The sequence below is a fragment of the Sinocyclocheilus grahami genome, unplaced genomic scaffold (genome assembly GCF_001515645.1).
Source record: "Sinocyclocheilus grahami isolate Dianchi unplaced genomic scaffold, SAMN03320097.WGS_v1.1 scaffold288.1, whole genome shotgun sequence".
Classification (NCBI taxonomy): domain Eukaryota; kingdom Metazoa; phylum Chordata; class Actinopteri; order Cypriniformes; family Cyprinidae; genus Sinocyclocheilus; species Sinocyclocheilus grahami.
The window spans coordinates 2,061,761-2,084,746 of record NW_015505467.1 but is presented as its reverse complement, the minus strand read 5'-3'; the positions used below and the strand labels follow the sequence as shown (position 1 = coordinate 2,084,746).

The following is a 22,986-nucleotide window of genomic DNA, read 5'->3' as shown; positions in this document are numbered from 1 at the left end:
AGTTTTACACTGTAGTCAGGGTGCTGTGTGTAATTGAGTCAGAAGGGAACTATTCTCGGAGAATAATCAAGGGCAAAAAAACAGTAGATACAAAGAAAGTGACATAATTATGGAGAGTAATGTAGTGGAAATTTTACATTCAACCCCTAGAGCCTGAACGGCGATCATCTGAGTGAGGAAAATATGGATCTTTGCTCATATGCACTTAGTTCTAGATTTATTTTTCTTTTCTTTTTTAGTTGACAAGAAAGTGCAAAAATTATATGTATTATTTGGTAACAAACAAGCATTTGTAATCTAATGCAATATTATTTTCCACTATATTTTCATCAACAGTTGTTTTAATTAAAAGGTTAATTATCGTCTTGATGCAAATTTTTCCATCTCAACTTCCTTATTAGTGAGACTAACAAACATTTTCAGGATTTTGATATACTGAAAAGCTTTTGACTACTGACTATCCTGAGCTGATTCTATATAAATATACTATAAAAGGTCTAAATAAATTTTATTTTTGCCCCCAGAATGGAGTGGTTAGATTAGCTAAGTGGGCCATGTTAAACAGCCAAAACTTGACCCTTGAGTTGGAAGCAACTTCTACCCTCAGATAACTAGGCCGGATGGTGCGGCAGCCCAAAATCCACCTGATCCTCCGCTGATCGAGTTAAAATAATGCTCCATCCCATCATTAGCTGCACCAGAAGTTCTGCCACTCCATCACCGTCCAAAAGACTAGCTACTTATGTTACTTATTACAAGAAGACATCCCGTCTAATGGCTTTTGTTGGACAAAAGTTGCAGGTTTGGAGTTACTCGCTTCTCCTTGAACACATCGTTTGTTTTACTTCATAGATAAGCAATGACAAGTGCATTAGTAGGACTGTAAAATGTTTCCAACCTCTTAAATCTAGTAGGAGAATACAGTTTCCAAAATAACCACCAGGAGTCACGACCCCAGGCTTTTTTTCTCTTTTCCGTTTTATATCGCAAAAAAATATAGCGCTGTCATGACTTCGCTGTATATTACTGGGTTATGAGAAGGAAAGTGTGGTTTTAATATTAGTCCTGATGTGCTTCTCCATATCGGCCTCCTCTGGTTTGTGGTTCTCTAAAGTGGAACTTAAGGGGAGAAATTATTTATCTAAATGCTATAATTCTGTGTGTCCAGACCCACCTTTTTCTCTTAGCTAAATTACAGCGTGAGGTTTAATTCATTGGGCTCCTGTGTGTAGACGCTCAGAAGTCATGCGCAACTTTATAACTGGTTTGAATAAGACTTTGTGGCACCATTTACTTCACATTTGATTAGTGGTAGTCTTCGGTGATATTTTCTTTAGAGCCACAGAAAAAAAAAACGCACTTATTTGGAAGCACGACTGTTTATTTGAAATGATTGCAACTGTAATCGCTCTGAGACTGAGACAGTCTCACTCGTGTTTTTTTTTGTTTGTTTTTTACCGTGTCAGAGACAGAGACGCAGAGCAGAAAGCAGAGATGTTCTGTCTCATAGCACGATGACAAGTCACTCTCTCTCTCCTTCATGCTCACCATCTGACTTTGGTCTGTTTTTGCCAGCCATAATGTTTTGCTCGTAGTTAGGTGTTTAGCGTTTGATGACAGGCTCGCTAGCCCACTAGCACTGTTTCTCGCCAGCTCGCTCTCCGACCAGTGGGATTCCCTTGTTATTAGTTGAGTAGCTGCTGTTTACCCTGGCTTGTGGGTTCTGGTAGCCTAGCAGAGACCCACCAAGGTCCCAGCGAGGGCTGAGCTCATGTGTTTACCCTGGCGCTGCCCACTTCAACCTAAAAACAGTGGCCGGGAGCGGGCAGAAAGTCATGCCCAGTGGACCGTGACTAGCACTGCCAAGATAAACAGCTGTTTTGTTTGGAGAGCTGAGGGGGCTTCTCCTACCCACAGCCAAAGAGTTTGCTTTTCAACACCCCCCTCCTGTGTACACACTCGAGGGTTGATGAATTGGGCCTAGCTTCTCCAAAAAGACAGTTTTATGTCTTGTCGCTTAAGTGTACTGGAATTAAAATTGATGAGTCTGATGTAGTTGCAATTTGGGACCATGCGCTGCCAAAATATCTATGACGCAATCAGAGCCAATAGACATTTTCTTAATCTGGCTGTGGCTGTTTGACAATGAATGTTTGACAAATTGTAACAATTTATTTAGTTACAATACTGTACTTGCAGTTACTGCAAACGAGACACCAGAATTATGTCTTAAAAATGTTGATAGTGCTCTTTACTTTATAAAACAGGTTTTCTTACACAAGTGAATTACTGATGGCGTTTATTAAATTCATCAACAATATGTTCACATTCATTATTAATCTTATGCCTATTGTGCTAAAAATAACTGTTAATATTTCTTATCATGTCACATTGACAAATTACATTGACGAATTAATTGAATTTAATTACATGAATTTTTACAGAAATGTAATGTTTCAGTTCAAAATAGCAAAATTAGACAATCTTTATTAGTTCCCAATCCCTGATTGATGTCGGTCGTTTAACATTTCTATAGTTAAACAGCTGTCAAATATTAAATGTTTAGTAATTTAGCTACTTACATTTTATCGTACACTTTATGACTGAAGCATCATTGTGTAATTCTGCCAGTCTCATTATAGCAGCTGACTTGTTTCTTCTCTGCCCAAACGGGCAACGACTTCACAGCCAGGGTTTGAGCACAATGGTACATCATTAAACTGATTTCGGACAGGCTTCTGAGGCACCATATCAGTCGAATGATCAGCATCAATATTTACTTAATACTATACTAATTTCTTGCTATAAATGAAATCAAAAGCTGTGATCTGCTGCAGGAAAGGTGCAAGAACCAAGCTACCTAAAACATGATGATGCTTTATATTAAGTGCTTCAGACAATCGCATAAGCACATGGTTTATTGTGGCTCTTCAGATGTGTGTGCTGTTTAATGTGTGCGTTTTCCCCAGTGCAGCAAACGCAAAACTTGCATTACTTATGGGTTTGTCCTTATTTGAAAATATCAGAAAGTCAATTTTGCACAAAGGCAATTTAACATATAATTGGATGTAAATGTAAGTTTATTATATTTAGAACAAGGAAATCAGAGAAAACTTGTACACTCTTAAAAATAAAGGTGCTTCACGATGCCATAGAAGAACCTTTTTGTCTAAATGGTTCCATAAAGAACCTTCAACATCTGAAGAACCTTTCTGTTTCACAAAAGGTTCTTTGTGGTGAAAAAAGGTTCTTGAGATTATAAAAAGGTAATAAAGAGATGGTTCTTTAAAGAACCTTTGACTGAATGGTTCTTTGTGGAACTAAAAATGGTTCTTCTATGGCATCGCTTGAAGAACCTTTTGAAGCACCTTTATTTTAAGAGTGTACAGTAGCCACATTAGTTGTAGACATTGTCCCTGGTAGAAATCATGTAAAACCTAAGCTAGTTTTCTGGTCTTTGCTGGCTTAAGGGCCTGATATACTTCAAACGAAGTTTGTTTTCGTTCTTCGTTTGTGGGCAAAAAGAAGTTTGAAAAGGCTGAGCGACGGTATACTGTTTCCGAACATTCCGACACCCCCGCACTGCTGGAGGTGGGGTTTAGATTAAATGTGTGTCACGCTACTCGCACGTATGCCCTAAACACAACAACGATGAAGTGTAGGCAATCTAGGTGTGAGACAGGCACCAATGGTCAGAATATTATAGACAAAAGAATAATGATTGGCAGCAGTTCAGAGTCAAGTATCATGTTTGCAATGCAAAAGAACCATTCCATTTCCATAATCAGTCCTTTATAGGAAGTGTGATGGCTCATAGTCTGAAAACTTTAGCATGATGTGGAAAAAAATATTGGAGTCAGTTTGTTACTTTATTTTATTAGTGTTCATTTATTTTATTAAACTGGATAAATTAGTACATATTTTTATATTTTATGTGGTGTCATGATTTACTTTTGATAAAAACAAAGGTTTATTATTGTATGTTCGTTTGGCATTTAATTTATTGTATACCCTTTAAATTCGCTTATTGAAAGAACAACAGCAGCAGCAGTATGGTGTAACATTTATTTGAAACACATGTATTTGGTACTTGCTACCTTATATCTTTACTCTTTCCTTTCATTCTTTTCATGGCTTTGGAAAACTTGTCTGGAATGATTCTCTACGTCACTTTTTGCATAACTCCGGGTCTTCGACACCAAGCTTCGTTGCAATTTCTTTCTAGAAATTAAATGCCTTCTCTGAATCTTTAAAGTCTCTCCGCGAGCGATCGTACAGGTGTGGATATATTTGTGCCAGCTCAGCTATTCGACACTCCAGTGTGTTCATGTTGCTAGTGACTAGGAGATGTTGTTCTCCTGCCTGACCTCCGTTGAATGAGAAACGAACCGGGGGGAAAAATCGCACGTCAAAGAAGGTGGGGTTTCAGAACACACCCACCGATTGCGTAACCACCACGAACCAATGGAAGCTCAAAGGTGTTTAGGAGCCAAACCGAACTCCCCCAGAAAGTTCGCTTTGGTGAGCTGTTTCAAACTGCCGAAACGAACTCAAAACGAACTTCGTTTCAGCCTGATTTTGTTATAAATTACGTCATATCAGTTTGTTCTTCTATTCCGTTTGAAGTATATCGGGGCCTTTAGGGTGGTCTAGTTGGTCATTCATGCAGTCCAAGTTGGCCTTCAGCTCAACAGTGTCCAAAACCGGCCAAACCATACCAGCTAAGACAAGTAAAGCAGACTGATAAAATTTAAGTTAGTTTTCTGTGCGTTTCTTCTTCTTCTTCTTCTTCTTCTTCTTCCATTGCAATACATTACCAAACAAAGTGTAAACTAGCTCCATTGCAAAGACAAACAATCATGTTCTTCAATTTTCAAGTTATTCAAGTTCTTTCTTTTCAGCTTTTTAAAACCATTGGCTCCTTTGAATGGTCAGCACTAGACCTCTCAAACACAGACACTATAATTGCTAGTTGAAGCACCAACTTACGCCTCAAACTTGTGACAGAAAAAGACACTACCAAGTTGCATTGACTCACTTCATCCTTTTCTGGCTGGAAAATGAAGACAGTTAAAGTGTATTTGCTTGGAGTTACTTTAGTGAGGTCTCACATAAAAAAAAAAGTGTGAAATCTATTGTACAGGCATTCTTTTCATTATATGCAAGAACCGAATGCACTAATTATTAGCCTGTAATGCGCAGCTTAGCTTTTATGTCTTTGTTGGAAATTAAGAGCGCTCTTAAAGCAAGGGTGGGCCATCCTTCCAGGCTAATTGTTTAAGGACTAATATCACTATATGGGACCCACCTGCTCTGCACATTTCTACAGATTCTACCAGTGCATTGTAACACTTATTTTGGTACTTCCTCTCATTAATGCAGTTTAAAGTGTTTTAGAAGCATATTTAAGATAGCATGCATGCTGCTGAATTGTTTTCAAGCATTCAGTGGTAAAAATGCCCAGTTGCTGTAAGATGGACAAAAGGTAAATGTCAGACTGAAGAAGATTTAGTGAGGTGGAAAATGTCAGTTTGTTTGCTTTAATTTTGACACCAGACGTGAGGCTCGACTCGCTCTCGACTCTTATTTCTGGTGTAAGAAAGAGGCTTTGTGTGTGCATGCCATTAGCCTCGTGAACAAGAAGCTTTAAGCAACTGGCTTGGAGAATGTTGCAGACACACTGATTTGTTGCATGTTAGTCATTTACGATAATTATGGATGACATCATGGTGATGTTTTCTATGGAGTATGTAAAAAAGGAAGCAGACTGCTTGCTTGGGAAGTTTGGCACTGACTGGGAGTGAATCGCCCTCGCTTTTTTTAAAAGTGTCCTCCTTTTCTGTAGCCTTTTGTATACAAGCACAAGTCTAACTTAGGTTTATTGTATATTCAGATTATATAGCATTTGCTTTCAATTTCCTCTGTTTTGCATTGCTCAGTATTTTTTTTTTCTCAACTAATGGGTTGTGATCCAAAAATGCAGGTTGCAAATCTGAGAGTATGTAAGAAGAAAAAAATTGCCATTTTCCATCAGAAAATCCATCAATCTTGTTAATTATTTTTCCACATTATTGGAAACCACTATGTTCTGTATATAACCCTGATTTTTGCAGAATATTTGTAGTACCCTTCTTAATGTTGTAGAAATCATTTTTTGAATCAGCATCGGTAATACCTTGTTGCACACCTTTTCTGCCATCGGGCACTAGTCTACCGTTCCAGGTCTCCAATGTTCGGCCTAATCAGAGATCAGCAGTCAGGTAAGGCAGCTCTCAGACAAACTGGATCTGGTTTCCCTGGCCTTTATCAGATGAGGGGGACGGGGGTGAGCAGGGAGAGGCTTTGTGTCCTTAATGGCACAGTCATTTCATCACTTTACCACTCTGAAAGAGTAGAGGCCAAAGTGGACCCTTTTTCTGGTGCCTGTTAATTACCGAAGGGAATTGGGCTTTTGAGGAGAATGAGTACACAGACACTGAGAGCTAAAATAATTCTCCACTCTAACGGACAAACAAGAAAAAACAAGATTTGCCCCAAAACCGCCCCCTCAACGCCATTAGCTATAAAAGTTGAGACCACGCAAATACTAGCTATGTTTGAAAGGAATGGAGGTAAAGGTAGCATACAGAAAACATAGAGGTAAGCAGCCACATTTACCCAACTTTTTGATAATTTTTGGTTAATAGTTTTGCTGCTAAGTATATTCTGCAGGGTTTTGAAATTATAAATCATTTTCACTGGTTAATTTACATATGCAAACTGATTCACTAGAATGAACCAGACTTTCCAGAGAAAACACCGTTTAAGATTGTGTGCAATACCTTAGTCTCCTGTAAAGCTATGGCACAATTCATTCTGACATTAAAAGCAAATCATGGTTTTCATTGTAATAGTTGTTGGACAAAGTAGCTTGCTACTGAAAAACTAGCGTTGTTATTATGCTACTGAAAAATGTAGTTAAGGAAGTTAAAGCTTTGGCTTCTCTATCACCACCTGTGGTTAAAGCATAATTGCAACTTATTTGCACTGTTTTATGGCAGGTCTGTCACTCCACTTCAAGACCCACTGCCATCAATAAGAAAGATGATAAATGTGTTGTTTGAGCAAGTAAGTAGCATACTGCATTTCATGCCATAGTAGCCAGGCCTTCTATTCTTTACCTTAGGACATACAAGGACAAATGATGTAAATCTGAAATGTCCTGCCAAATCTGACTGAAAATATCATAATGAAGCACTGATTGTTTATATATTTGCTCAATAATAAAATTGTATGCATTATTAGCCCAAAACTCAAACATTACCACCACAGCTCTTACAGGTCTATACAAGTGACAGGTAAAAGTAGAATACTTTCAATAAAAGGTCCAACATGTTATGAATACTATTAGCTTTAAGTTTAGCTTACCTGTCCAGAAGAAATTGTGCAAGTATGTAATATCAATTGAAACCCAAACATTACATAAAATTCCTCCATCTTGTAAAAACACTGCCAGTGTTTACCCTTGATTTACCCCATTGTCTTTCTCTGTGCATTTTGGCAAGTCTTCAAATTTTGCTTGTGCTTCTGTAATGGAATCTGAGTTTCTTTTTCCACACCAGTTAAACACACTCGGGCTCAGCCAGCTAATTAGCCCCTCCCCAAACTCTCGCTATTGGCTGCGCAGAGGTATGCAAATACATAGTTTGACAGAGAGGTAGGACATCCTATAGGATCAAATGCATTGATTGGACAAACATTTCAGTCCTGAGGCTTCCACAGTAGATATATTTTATATTTTGACCACTTTAATTATTGATTGATTTCAGCCAGTAAAAAAAATAAGAATAATAATAAATATAGATCTCTTGAAAATAAATTTAATCCTTAAGCTTGTGGTTTCAACCAAAAATAAAAAAAAAAGTTGGTAATTGTTATAGGTGCTAGGGTATGCGTACAATGTGTGTTATATAAAATTGATCATCATTCATACTGTGCGCGCGCAGACTGATTTTTTTTTTTAAACTGTTCATACTCATCTCATGTTTACGTCTTAAATTTAATTTGCACTAATAAGGCAGTTTAGAAGGTGGCAACACTCGCCTAAACTGATGTTCATAGTTAAAAAAAAGAAAGGAACAGTACACTACTGCAAAAACGTCTCAGGTTATGTATGTAACCATGGTTCCCTGAGAAGGGAACGAGACACTGTGTCTACCATAGCCATGGAAGTTGCCCTTAGGACGCCTTGACGGCTGTCACTAGAGGTCGCTTTGGGGAACGCCTTTAGCGTGACCAGTGTCTGAAGCATACATCTAAACACGACAATAACATTGGCCGGCGACAGCCTATGATGTCATTACCCAGCGTGATCACAGTATAAAAGGGCGCCGGGAGAACACGTCAACCGCTTCTTCGTCTGAAGCTTGCGTCCAAAGCATGTCAAGGAAACTAGAGGACACAGTGTCTCGTTCCCTTCTCAGGGAACCATGGTTACATATACGTAACCTGAGACGTTCCCTTCTGAAGGAACTTCGAACTGCGTCCTCTAGAGGTCGCTTTGAGGAACGGTATACCCATGCCACCATGCTGAGGGGAGTGCATGCCAGAAACCACGGCGAGCACTGAGTACAAACTCTACCATTGCCATGGGAGTTGCCCCTAGGATGCCTTGACGGCTGTCAGTGACATTATCCCCTCTGGCCAAGGGCCTGAGCTGCATACCCTAAACAACTTACCTGTTAAGGGCTGGCCTGGGAAGCCCGAGCCTAGGGCAGAGCTCAAAGGCTTGGAATAAAAAGAAGAGATTCCCTTGAGGGGATACGGCCAGGTGTCTAAAAACCAAACCACACCCTATCCTGTGACCCAGGGGGCTACCGCCAGTTCTGAATGAGCTTACTTAAAGTATCAACACCCTGCTCAGAAAAGTATCAACAGGGATACATAAGTTGAGTGGAGCCCAAGGTGAAAACCGGGGCCTAAACCAACTCAAAGAAAGGGAACAAGGCTGACAGTGCACAACCCTTACCATTCAGGATTTTAGAAAGTGCGCAGAAAGCTTAGCGTGCACACTTACCACAATGTGGATTTAGAAAGTGCACAGAAGCTCAGCGTGTGCACTTACCAAAGCATGGATTTAGAAACACTGTTACTAAGGGGTAACTGAAGCTGTCTCCTCAGGGAGCACGTCACGAAGCATTATACTCCGAAAAATGCTCAACCTGAATGGAGGACCCGTGAGTCCTGAGGTCGCAGCGTAATACTGGGGACCTGACGGCTAAGGAGGCTCCCGCAGAAGCCCAGCAACTTGGCTGCGTGATCCAGTAGGCATGAAGTCGAAGATGTAGGGCTAACATCCAGCCTGGATCCAGGACCGACGGGTGAGAACATCACCACTATCGGTCAACAGCGAGGGGGTCTGACTTCAGCAGGGGAGGTGCTCACCCTAAAACAAAGTCAGAAAAACGTAACAGGTCCAAGTAGCGCTGAGGAGAAAACTAGTTAGTGAATTCAAATGAACTAACAATAGAGTTGATGAAATGGATCATACTCACCAACCACGGCTCCCGCGCATGACTCAAGCTCATGGATTTAATCTGAAGGTGAAGTCTGAAGAGCGCTTGGGTCTGTACCATCAGTAGGTAGTTCTATGGGACATAAAAACGAACCAAAAACATCATAGGTCCAGCATGAGAGACTGTAATACGAGCGCAGGAGACTCCTACCTAACCTCGGTCAGGTGGGTGACTTCAGGGGAAGTCGTGGCCTAATGGTTAGAGAATCGGACTCGTAACCCAAGGTTGTGGGTTCGAGTCTCGTACCGGCAGGGATTGTAGGTGGGGAGAGTAAATGTACAGCGCTCTCGCCCACCTTCAATACCACGACTGAGGTGCCCTTGAGCAAGGCACCGAACCCCCAACTGCTCCCCGGGCGCCGCAGCATAAATGGCTGCCCACTGCTCCGGGTGTGTGTTCACGGTGTGTGTGTGTGTTCACTGCTGTGTGTGTGTGCACTTTGGATGGGATAAATGCAGAGCACTAATTCCGAGTATGGGTCACCATACTTGGCCACATGTCACGTCACTTTAGGGGAATTAAGGGGAGGAAGATGAGAGCAGATGTTAATACTCTCGGATGGAGGTGAGAAGATGGCTCAGGTTTTACTCAAGGATGGAAGACACGGATCCACACACTTCTTAAACGCCTTACTAGTGCGTTTAGAAGAAGAAAAATCATTCACGCTTCAAACAAAACAGTCCTGAAGATGAAGAAGAGGATGACGTGTTCTGCCGGTGCTCTTTTATACTGTGATCGCGCCGGGTAATGACGTCATAGGCTGTTGCCAGCCAATGTTATTGTCGTGTTTAGATGCATGCTTCAGACACCGGTCACACTGAAGACGTTCCCCAAAGCGACCTCTAGAGGACGCAGTTTGAAGTTCCCTCGAAAGGGAACAATAAATGCTTGCATTGATGGATGCTTATGTGAGTGGGTTAAGACATACCTGCAACTCTAGTTTAACGACAGTTTTAAGACATTTTTATCAGTTATAAGTTTTGGAGAAAGATCACACTGGAGGCTACGTATTTGGCTGTACACAAACTAAACTTTGGTGTAAAAACTGAAGTAAACATTGTACTTAAGTTTGTGTGTGTAGTAAATTCACTATGGCTGATACAACAGGTCTATTCCTTTTGATTGAGCGCCCACCTGCATTTCCCTACCCCCAAATGCCTGCTGTTGACCTCACACACACATATACATCTGATGGACTCTCCAGGGCCCGGGACCCCCCTCTGCCTGTCAGACCCTTCCCCCATGGGGAAGAGGAGGGGGTTCTTCACTGGAACTCTTGTACTCCCTTCCACAGCAGCCATCTGCAAGCAATCTGTCTGCTTTACCCATCTCCTCAGTTCCTCAGACTCTCACTGATTGATAGCCCCAAAAGGAGTCTTATGGCCCAAACTGCGGACACCAAATGTCCCTGTTCCCAATGCCATCATGATCCAATTACACGGCACATCAGTCTGTTATGTTTCACTGTACAGGACATGGCGTGAACTAAATATTCTTGTCTTTGTGCCGCATGTAGGGTTTATGTTATGAAAATTACCTTTTTTAAACCGTAAAGCAGCAATTTGCATAAATCTCTAATGATTTGTGGTCTAATGTCAGACGTCCCAACCTCAAAGGCAGAATGGATAAGTGAGAGAATTCAAGACGGAGGTAGCAGTAGAGAAAAAAAGTACACATCAGCCGCAGGGGAAGGATCTGTTTCCCACATGAGTTTGCAAAGAGAACAAACATGGCCTCTCATCCTCACATCCACATTAGGATGCTCACATACGTACTGCATATTTTAAATAAAGTCAGTGCATTATTGGAGCTGACATCGAACATATCATCTTGAATGCGTTTGGTGCATCTGGAGATGTTCTTCTCGCAGACAAAGCCCACACATCCGCAATGCCAAAACAACATGTTGTTTGCCCTATATCTCTCTTCCTATTTTTTGTGTGTGTGTGAGAGTTTGCACACAAGATCTAGGGTGCATGTATGTGCACATATGTGAACGTGTGCATGCATGAGTGCAGATAATCTCAAGAATGCTGCCGTCTTGTCACGCTATTGCTGTGTTTTGCCGCATCTGTAGGCCAGCTAAGCTTAGCGGAGACACCTTGCCACTCACCTATCTCACCACACTGTCTGTTTTCCAGTAGGTCGTCTGGTCTGAAGACGGAAAGTTCCAGAAGATGAGGCAGTAGCACAAAGCACAGTGGGAAGGCATCTGTTCACTGCTGGAAGAGTACAACGAAGGTTTCTGAGAAATTATTAAGAGGTTCCTTAAAAAAAAAAAAAGATGAAAACGATATCATGGAGCCAAAATATTTGCACTTTCTCCTCCCATTTTTAGACATTTTATTATGTCCTTTGTGTTTGTGTAAACGTCTTATTAATATGACTATACTATGTCCTATGATATGAGAACACAGACTGTAAGTGTGAATGATTACTTGCTTCCTTCCACATTTTTAGCACATCCACGCTAAATCCAGACAGTATTATAGTTGTGTTTGAATGAGACATTTTTGAATGTCATTTAAAAAAAAAACATGCATTCTGTTTTGAAATTAGCTTGTCTTTAAATGCCTCTTCTTCGGTTTGCTTTTGTTTTTGATAATGTCCACTCAACCAGTATGTTTGCTCATTTGTTCACCTTGGCAACGGATCTAATGGAGCATTGATAGTGAAAAAGAAATGGAGCGAAATCGTTTCTGTCAACAGACATTAGCTACGGTCTCTCAGACCTGCACCTAAGGACACTAGTAATGCACACATAACCATCGCCTGAGAATTAGCAGTAAGTTCCACGTGGTTTGTTCAGAAGTCAGAGGTCAAAAACACTATCACGCAAAATTAGTATGGTAAATGTCACGAAACACTTAGCTTTACTATCTTCAAGTGGATTATTCAGTAAGTACATGGCGTGTCTCACATAGTGTTCTGTTGTTGCTGTTGTTTTTTCGTAATGCCTTTATCAAATCTTGAACCTTAAAATGACAAATAGTGCAGTAACAATTAGTGTTGTAAGTGCTGTAGACTGATGTGTGCACAGAACTAATCTAATTTAGAAGTGCTTTTCATAAGAAATACTTCTTTCCATACATCAATTCTTCCCGAGCAGGGTATTTGCATACACTTTTTGGACATGTACTATGGTATTCTTTGAGGTACCTGGGAGTGACATGTAAATAGCATGGTAATCATTCAGTGCCACTGTATTTTACCATGGTATTACCACAATGATGTTGTTGTTTTTTTTGTAGGATTCCATTTTCTTCTCTGGGTAGAAAAGGATTGTGTATATCAGAAGGTTTGTGTAGGTCTTACAATAATTCAGTGTAAAAAAAATATATATTTTTTTCTCTGAGCTTATGTCCTGTCTGGTGTGATTTATTGTTAAGCATCTGTGTTAGCTGGAGTGTGTTCAATAGCAATGATTTGTTTCTCAGCAAAGGTAATCAACTATAGTTATGTTGCAGGAATGACTATGAGAAAAGGGTAATTGATTTACATTTATTGATTGTTTTAACATTGTAATTAAAGTTAACTTCTGTGTCATCATTGACTGGGCTTTGATAATGGTACTTTCTTGTTGATTCCAAAAGTGGAACTTCCAAACTCTTGCAAGAAAACAAGAAAATTGTAGATATAAATAAATTTACCCCTTATTTTGATGACTATACATTTCCACTTTAGGAAATATTTGTTTTGTGGCTCTTTACGTTTGGTCCCCCCCCCCCTTCATGTATGTATATGTGCGAGTGTTTTATCTTTCTGCGTGTGTGTTTTTGCTTTTCGACATGTACTTGGAAGCCATTACTTTGGCTTAAAAATTGAATTAGTCAAGTTGTAAATATTTATCATATGTGCTTTTTTGTTTTGTTTTGTTTGTTTTTTCTTCAATTCACTCTTAAGACTTCAATTAGATTAGATCGTAGATTAAATTGTTAGTAGGCAGTACAAATCATAGAAAAATGTATATATTTTTCTTTTTTTTCTGTTCATCCCAATGTAAAAATGAGAGTCAGTGACAATACACAAAAGAAAAAAAATCTGTCTACTTGTTTTTCTAACATTTTCTGATTATCTGCATCATCATAATGTAGAAATGGCAGCGAGTGACAATACACACATGCAAAATCTAACTGTCTGCTTGTTTTTTTTTCTGATGATGTACATATTTTGCTCATTGTAATTCAAATTATATATTTTCATTTTAAGAAAAAAAAACACTTAAGCGTACTTCTAAAAAGAGTTCTCCATATGGAGATAATATACTTTAAAATAATACACTTAAGTGTGAACTAACTGTAATGTTTTGGACACTTAATTGCATTTGCAATTAAATGAAAATGCATTATGGTGTTACAAAAAATATTACATTAGTATTTTCTAATTAAGCACGACAAGTATTTGTATACTTTAATGTAAACATTTTCATTTGATATTACAAAGTGCAATTTTAAAATGGTCATAAAAGTGTGCTCGCAAGTACTTTTTATTATATATAAGTGCACATTCAATACAAGTAAGCACATATTTTTCAAAAGTGTTGGATAACGTCAGAACACATAGCTTTGTGTGATATTTGTCACATTATTATACAAGTTATCTGAGGTCATAAGAAAATTGGAAGAGTGGCAAACATCTGAAGCTTGTAATGCCTTGTGAAAATTAAACCTGTTGAGTTGTTTGCTTTAAAATTCGTTTAATATGCAACATTTCATGAAAGACTCGTATGATAAGAAAGTCATGAGGTATTAACCTAATATTTCAGTTTTAAGTGCATTTAATATTTGTATGCTGGCCTGAGGATTAATACTTCACATTCAGTAATGGTTCAGAAATTGGGTATGTCAATAGTAGTCTTGGGACGACTGTGTTTTCGAATTCAACTTCAGAGAAGTAAACACACCCTTGTTCACAGCTGCCGCCCATTTTCTCTTTCACGCCCACCTGAAGTACTTCCAGACCTCAGCTGAGGCCTCATCACATTTTAAATGTTTCAAATTGTTCAAGCTGTAATCATGGCCAATCAAACGAGGGAACCAATCTGGAGGTAGGCACAGATTACTGTTAATATCACAGATAGACAGAAGGTGCCTCAACAGAAAGGTATTTAAGTCTTGAAAATTGGCCTAAATCATCACCGTTCCAGCATGGCCTATTCGGCAGCAGTAAAGAAAAGGCCACATGTACAGAATGTACGGAATGGCAGTGAAAGCAAGAGACTTCTATAAAAGAGGCAACTCCCTGTTCCCAGGTGCACAACTGATCAGATGTCTAGTGATACATATCGAACAAGGACTGATCCATAGAGGATGTGAGATCATTGTTGAAATGCAGTAGAGCATTGAGGTACCAACGTTTTATCTTCCCATTGAAGCAGGAGCACAGAGATAAGTTCTTGAAGACGAGGACGGTGTCAGAGGTTGGGTCAAGGATTTTGGGGATATGGGGGGGAGGGGGATGAAATAAGGGTTGTAAAGCAGCTGGGATGCATATGTCTAACACTGACACATGTGGCATTTGACTTTCAGTGTGAAGTTCAAAAGAATTTCATAATGACGCAGCTGCTTAGGGATGTGTACATGAAAGAGCGTGTGTGCGGGTGATTTGCGGAGGAGGATAATAGATTTCCATTGTTCTTAAAGACCTATTGACTCAAAAGATGTCAGAATGTCATGTTGAGTGGTTCCATGCTGTGCTAAGCAACTTCGGCCTTACTTTATTCATTAAACTATAGTAAATGAAGTCTTAAGTGATTAAGTACATGCTTATGTAATGATGGAAAACAGTACAGAAATGTTTGCTGTACGTAGTATTTTAAGTAAGTAGTAGTGTTTAATTACTTATTACTAATTACTTTCTAAGTTAATGATACAAGGATAGACATGAAACCGTTCTTTTAATTCTTTCAAGTAACTATACATTATTACACTTTAGATTAGGGTCCAATTCTCACTATTAACTAACTATTAACTATGACTTTTGCGTCCAAATACTCCTGATTACTGCTTATTAATACTTAGTAAAATAGTTGTTAAGTTTAAGAATTGGGTAAGATTAAAGATTTAGAATAAGGTCTTGCAGATAAGACATTAATATGTGCTTTTTAAGTAATAGTAAACAGCCAATATCCCAGTAATATTCATGCAAATACGCAACTAGTTAATAGTGAGAATTGGACACTAAAGTGTTACCAATATTATTATTAACTCACCAAAGTATTTAAAGTGAGAAGGGTACATAAAAAGCATGCATTTTAAGGTTAGACTACATTTTGATGTTAAATCCACTATTGTATTGTGTATAAATGCTCTACAGTCTATACACAGTATTAAGTTCAATTACATAAGAAGTAACTGTAATTAAATTACTGAAAAAATAAGAGTAATCCCTTACTTTAATTTTTCAAGTGAAAAGTAATAAATTACAGTAACTAATTACTTAGTAATGTGGTTTGTGTTTGTTTGTTTTTGTTTTTTCAATGAATAAATCTGCATTTTCATCAAAGTGGCCACACACCATAGGATGTTGAATTGGAATGACACCAATAAAAATATAATAATAAAATTAAATAAATAAATAAAAATTTATAAAATAAAAATAATCTGATAATTGAATTAGTCCTGCACAAGTTTTGGCAAGACGTTCTTTCTTTCATAATAACCTGAAAGTCTTATATATGTACAGTATATGTACAATTCAGGAACTGAGATGACATTTTAAAAGCATTCTCAGTTCAATTCTGAATGTTTATTAATTAACAAGTAAGCAGCATCTGCAATTTTTATCACAACTAAATTAATTTCAGCAGTCTACTATATGAGCAACAGAAAATAATTCTTAAAAAAAAGACTCCTTTTGAGGGGAAACAAGAAAACAGATTTGATTAAAAGAAATGGGCCATTTCATGCATTTTATGCATTATTTTGTCAGATTCAGTCCAAATGTTGCGGTTTACTAGTTTCAGCCCTTGTGTGAAATTAGGATCTTGCATAAGCAGTTCTGCACATGTGCAAAACTCTGCAAGCCATTATAAAGCACGTTAGAGCTCATGAAGGGCAGTCATTTAGACAATAATGCCCTTAATAGTTAAAGCAAAATAGCATGTGAAATTGGAAAGGGGCTTGTTAGGTCTTGCAGTGTGAGCCATTTGTGTCTAACACACTGCTGTCTGTCTGGAGCAGCACCTGCCAAACAGGCTGTGCTCTTCAGGGCCAGGGGTCACCTGTCAGGAGGCCTAGCAGTGAGGTCAAAGGTCATATCTCAGACAGGCATGTGTGATTGACAACATAGCAGAATAAAATACTATTAGTGCACAGTATATTAAAAGTAACTGTTAAAAGTATGTAAAACATGTTTATGCCTCATTACTGGAATTTCCATTTATGTTGCAAATAAAATATTTTTATCTTTTTTATAAATAATCAAAACAAACATTGTAATTCTTTAGTCCAGTCAAATAATGTGTCACAAGAAAATTCATTCATCACAATGAAAATAAAAGGTCAAGTTGAATATAATTTTAAACAAACCTGTAAACTAAGTATTACATTTAGGCATTTAACTAATCTTACAGCTTTTGTTCTACAGACGTAAAAGCCAAAATTATGGAGCTTTTCTATGCAAGAGTCAGAGTCATAGCCCTGTGAGAAGCTTGTCTTCTCCCACATAGCAACACATCACTCACAACTCGTTTTTGTATACGCTTTGTACAGGAAAGAAGTTCTCAAATTGTCTTCCAAAAACATGTACACTACCGGTCAAAAGTTTGGAATAATTGAGATGTTCTTAATGTTTATAAGAAGTGTCTTATGCTCACCAAGCCTGCTTTATTTGTTGAAATACTGTAAAAAAAAAAATTTATATATATATATATATATATATATATATATATATATATATATATACAAATATAGATGAAAACAGTTGTGCTGCTTAATCTTTTTGTGGAAACTGTGATACAATACCATTCAAAAATTTGGAGTATGTAATATTTCTGTAATAAATGCTATTCATTGAACTTCCTATTCATCAAAGCATCCTGAAAAAAGGGGTTCAACAAATGTATTAAGCACCAAAAACTGTTTTCAACATTTACAATAATAAATATCATTATCAGTAACAGAGCACCAGTAATCATTGATAATAATTACCCATTAAATCAGCATATTAGAATAATTTCTGAAGGATCACGTGACACTGATGACTGGAGTAATGATGCTGAAAATTCAGCTTTGCATTATAGGAATAAATATATATTTTTAATATATTAAAACAGTTATTGTAATACTATTTCACAATATGACTGTTTTTACTGTATTTTTGATCTTACGCGTTTGGTAGTAGGTCATTAGTGTATTCCATGCATTCAGAATTGTGCATACTCTGGGCAGTAAACATACTTTAAACACTAGAAATAGTTCAAGCTGTATGCTATTCTGAACAGACTCAAACTCTCTCTGTAGATGTCTTAAATATAATGTGGGTAAGAAATTATCTGACTTTGATGGAGAGCTAATTTCGTACATTTAAACTCATTTGGGACTTCATACTCCGTTGGAATCAGCTTCAGAGCATCTGTATTGTGTTATATTTTGGATTGAAAGAGACTCCTACCTCCCCATTTATTGCTATGGATGAACAATTTCACCAGCGCTGCCAGCTTGGAAAGTAAAGAAAAAGTTTCCTGCTTATGAATTGTAGTTATTTCTGTTGTAAAAAATATATTGGGTACATGGTCAGGCATTTTTGTTCACGTAATCCCCTTTCTTTGCAAATCATTAACCTTAGACCAGCCTCATTCTAGCTAGGAGTACTGCTACGAATTCTAGATTAAAGACATACATTTATAAATGGTCGGGGTTTAGTTCTTATGTTAAAGCTCATGAATAAGAAAAGCCAGTGAATATAATGTACATACGGTCTGTTCAAATTAAACAACAGCAACTTTACTGTACATCCATGCCAGTATTTATCGAAGGGTAAGTCATTCTGTGTGAACGTGGGCCCCCTGTTGGGGAACAATTGAAAAAACATGAGTCCAATTTTACTGTTGGCCTCTGACAGGAGAATAAAGTCACAGTAATGTTGCGCTAAAATACCCGCTTTCTTAAAAACCCTCGAAATGAAATCAGTGACGCAGTTTAATTTGAATATCATTTCAAGTGATCTAAACACAAGAGCAGCCAAATGACATTGTTTCTGCGCTAAAAGCACTGAGTCACTTTCTTGGGTGAGGAGGGCTGCAATGCGGCCTGGTTTACCTGGAACTCAGCAGGCCCGAGAGCACAAGGAGGGCACTTTAACTTAATAGTCATGCTGTTTATGCCCACTTGTGATGTGGTCTGTGTGCAGGAATGCCTCTTCACCTCTGTTCATTATCCCATTGTGTTTGGCCTCCCCTTTTTATTCCATTGGATTGGCTGCACATATGAAGTAGGCTACCCTAGGAATTCTTTGCATCCCAATTGACTTAATTTCCTCAGTGCAGATGAAGTGTACAGTAAATCATGTTCTGAAGTCTTAATGGGTAGGTAAATGTGGCTACAGTTGAAACAGCCCACATGTTCACTTCAAATCGGTTTGTTCTCTGTAGTAGTATGTTTCACTCTGTAGCTCCCTGAGAGGATTGCTTGTCTTAGTTTAAATTAGGGAATGATAAAAGTGGGATCTGTAAAAGTGTAGATTAAGATAAAATACTGATATAGGAATTTGAATGTTTAGAAATGCAAATTTGAAAACATGCCACTGTTCTTTTATTATACAAGGAGCCTCGAACTTATGTTATTACTTGTTATTGATATTTACTCAGTCTTTTTTAAAATGAGTTATTAAATTCATTAAATCTGAAATCGTTGTTTTAAATTGAATCTATTTCACTGTCAACAAGTACTGATGGTTACAGAAAATCTGTTGTTCCAAATCCATTTATTTTTCCCTGTGCGAACACAAAAGGAGTTTTTGTAGAATCTTCATGCAGCTCTTTTCCATATACAGTTCATACTAAACACACAATACCTTTGACCTTTTTGTGGTGCATTACTTTAAATTTACTAATAATCACCTTCAAATTGCTATGATCCAGTCAGTTGTTAACATACAAAAATGGCTATACATTGTTAAAAATAAAGGTTTCAAAAGGGTGCTTTTGCAGTGGTGCCATAGAAGAACCATTTGAACAGTTCCTAAAATAACCAAGTTTTGAACAACATTTTTAAAAAATATCAAGAAACTTTTTCAACTATAAAGAACCTTTTCTGCATTTGGAAGGTTCCATTGATGTTCAAGTTTCTTCATAGGACCATTGATGCCAATAAAGAATCTTTATTTTTAAGAGTTTAGAATTTATTTCTTTTTTGAATCACTTTAATATTAAGATTAATGTCACAGTTGCTTGCTATCCTTGTCTGTGCAAAGTTATAATCCAATAATTCAACTCATAACCATATTAAACTGGTAAATTCACAAATTTTCACTTATGATATGTGCAAAAATACCAAAAAGGGACAGAATATGGCAAAGTACTGTGTACATGGAGCAAACTCCACCCACGGGGAAATACATTGGTAATGCATAACTAGAACTTCATCTGTCTAGAACTGCAGCAAATTAAAAACTGAGAGATTAGTCAACATGAATTGACGCGGTTGACAGAACATTCCTTTTGCAGCATTTGATTTTGCACTTTAATGGTGCTAAAATTTGAAACACAGCAATGAATTGAAAACAGCGTTGAAACATTTGCATATATTGAAGCAAGCAAATGAAGCACAGCAGTTCAAACACTCACACATGAACTGAACTAAAGGTTGTGAATTGTTGCATGTTCCTGTGAAATATATTAGGCCTGGACTGACTCACTCATAGACACAGGATAATGCATATGCAATAATCATACAGCTCTCCTTACTGAGTGTGATGCAGTGGCTGCAGCAATGCTAAAAGGAACCATGTCAGTCCTTTGCACTAAGCAATATGAGCCAACCATTGACAATATCTTGCATTCACACACACATAATATAGTCCAAAGTCTGGCACTAATAAAATGCTTGTTATATTATCATCTACATCACTATATTTATGTATGTATTATTTACATGTATTATACCTGATGATCCATGATGATCCATGGATAAAACCTGATGATCCATGTTATACAGCACATAAGAATATTCAAATAAAACTATTTATTTATGTATTTATTTATTTAACTTTGTTTGATTGTTTGTTCGTTCATTCTTTCTCTTGTTTGTTTGTTTGTTTGTTTTTAATTAAATATGATTGATGTCACAAATTTGATTCGATTTACAAATGTCTTAGTTGTGTGTTTAAAAAAAAAGTAAACTTATTTTTAGTCAACTTTCCAGATTTAAATAGAAAAAAAAGGTTTTGAAAATGATCTATAGTAAGTAATAAAGTCATATATAAATTCCATTATTTTGTCTCTAATTCAATGACTGAATAAAATAAAATATAAAATAATAAAATAAAATAAAATAAAACAACATGTTAGACCCCAACTAACAGATTATGTCTCTCCGAACAAAACAATATCGCTGATTATAAGACCCTGCATGCATTGTAGCATGACAAAATATGTGGTTAGTGTAACAGAATTTTTTTAATTATTATTAGTAATATTCTTTTCTGTTTTCTGACTTTATTTATGCTGTAGTTGTTTTTGTCATGAAGGGTTCGTTTTTTATTGTTAGTTATTTATTTATGTTAATTCTTGAGGTTTGTGTGTTAAGTGGTGATATTAACATGTGGTGATGTTAACAATGCATTTGAATGTAATACTGATGAAACAATAAATCAAATGTATTCTATGGGAAAATATCCCTTATGCTGGCCTGGTAAAAGGCCCAGAGCTCATTGAGCAGCAAAGGCTCATCGCTGCAATTCCATCAGACCCAGCTCAAATTCACCAGGCCGGTGTGAGTTCAGCATGGCTCCCAGAGATGGTGGTGTGAGTCCTGGTAGGTGCAGGGGTGTGAGGGATGGCTCAGTGTAGGTGGAAGGGGGAGGAAAATGAGAAGTCGTGGGAATGGGTTGGGTGTGGGGGGTTTCAGAGGCAGTTCAGGATAGATGGATGCCATTCTGCAGAACGCCGGTCTTCGATGGTGCTAGTGAACAGTGAGGTGTAATTTCATAGATGAAGTCAAGACATTCACAAAAGGTGCCAGGGAACAGTGAGGACATTTTTGAGCCGCTGTCAGACACTTCTGAGCAGAGCTGTTGGCAACTCTTCCTGACTATTATATACCGGTAAGTGATATGCCATTCTGTTATTGAAGAGAACTGGCCAGTATTGTCACAGATACTTCACTGGAGTTTTGTTAGAATAAAAAACATCATCTATATCTTATAAAGTACAGTGATATTAGACATTTGAATAGTTTGAAACTGTACAGTGATTCTGATGGTCATGTTACATATCACATGATGGGCAGGGTCATTATCATTAACCAAAACTAAAACCACAAAAAAAGTTTAGTTTAGTTTAGTTTAGTTTAGTTTAGTTTAGTTTAGTTTAGTTTAGTTCACCTAGTTGTCAAAGCAACATTTCTCATTTTTGTTGGTTTAGTGTACTAAAGTAACCTAAAAAAAATAAAGTAACTAAAGTTACTGATAAATAAATAAATATTATATTATATTTAAATTATGGTTAAAGTGTTAATCATTTTGTTGTGTGTCCTTATTGTCATTATTTATTTATTTTGCCGATATACAACTTTAGAATTAATAACATTACAAATTCATAATTAACATTTTTTATTTATTTATTTAAAATGTTTAATTAATAATAGGCATCTCCCAATATTCATATCAGTCGTTAACAAATGGCCAATTCATAAAATATTACCCACAATTCTTGCATTAATAATTATCAATCATTACAAATTTAAATATAATCAAAAAATATAACATATGTAAACTATGCAAACTATACAAATATAAAAACAACTAAAATAACCAAAGATGGGCATGAATGAACGTGTTATTAAATAAAGCTTGTATAATATTTCAGCACACTAACCAACCACTTGAGCAACATAAAATCGGTTCAACAGTCTTCAAAGGCAATTCATTCAAATTTTATAAAGCAATTGAATAAATTCTTGAAAAAAAAATCTATGTAAAAATATGTTTTCCCTTCATTCAGGTGTTGAGATTCATTCAAGGCCAATGGCTTTAAAGGAGGTTAGTGCATTTCAGTAGATCCGTTATTTCATTCTTTCATCCTTCATCATACACTGTAAACAAAATGTTTGCATATTGTTGTGTATATACAATATAGCTATACAGTTTATATAAGTGGATATATAGTTTGAACACTGAGCATGCCTTATATGTGATTGCCCTGTTGAATCGATTAACTGCAACACATCCTTGCACTCAGAATCAGCTGACCGTCTCGTTGCTGACCTCCATC

The 22,986-nt window shown here is 37.2% G+C and overlaps 1 protein-coding gene across 5 annotated transcripts in view; it reads left to right on the top strand.

The window, feature by feature from the left end:
* The window catches only part of smoc1 (SPARC related modular calcium binding 1), a 56,623-nt gene extending 42,939 nt beyond the window's left edge, over positions 1–13,684 (top strand). For all 5 annotated transcript variants that reach the window (XM_016292591.1, XM_016292590.1, XM_016292589.1 and 2 more), the window contains one exon: positions 11,696–13,684. In XM_016292591.1, coding sequence (XP_016148077.1) covers positions 11,696–11,735 — 40 coding nt within the window. In that variant the 3' untranslated portion in view covers positions 11,736–13,684. The remainder of the gene's footprint in view (positions 1–11,695) is intronic.
* Positions 13,685–22,986: the final 9,302 nt, after the last annotated feature.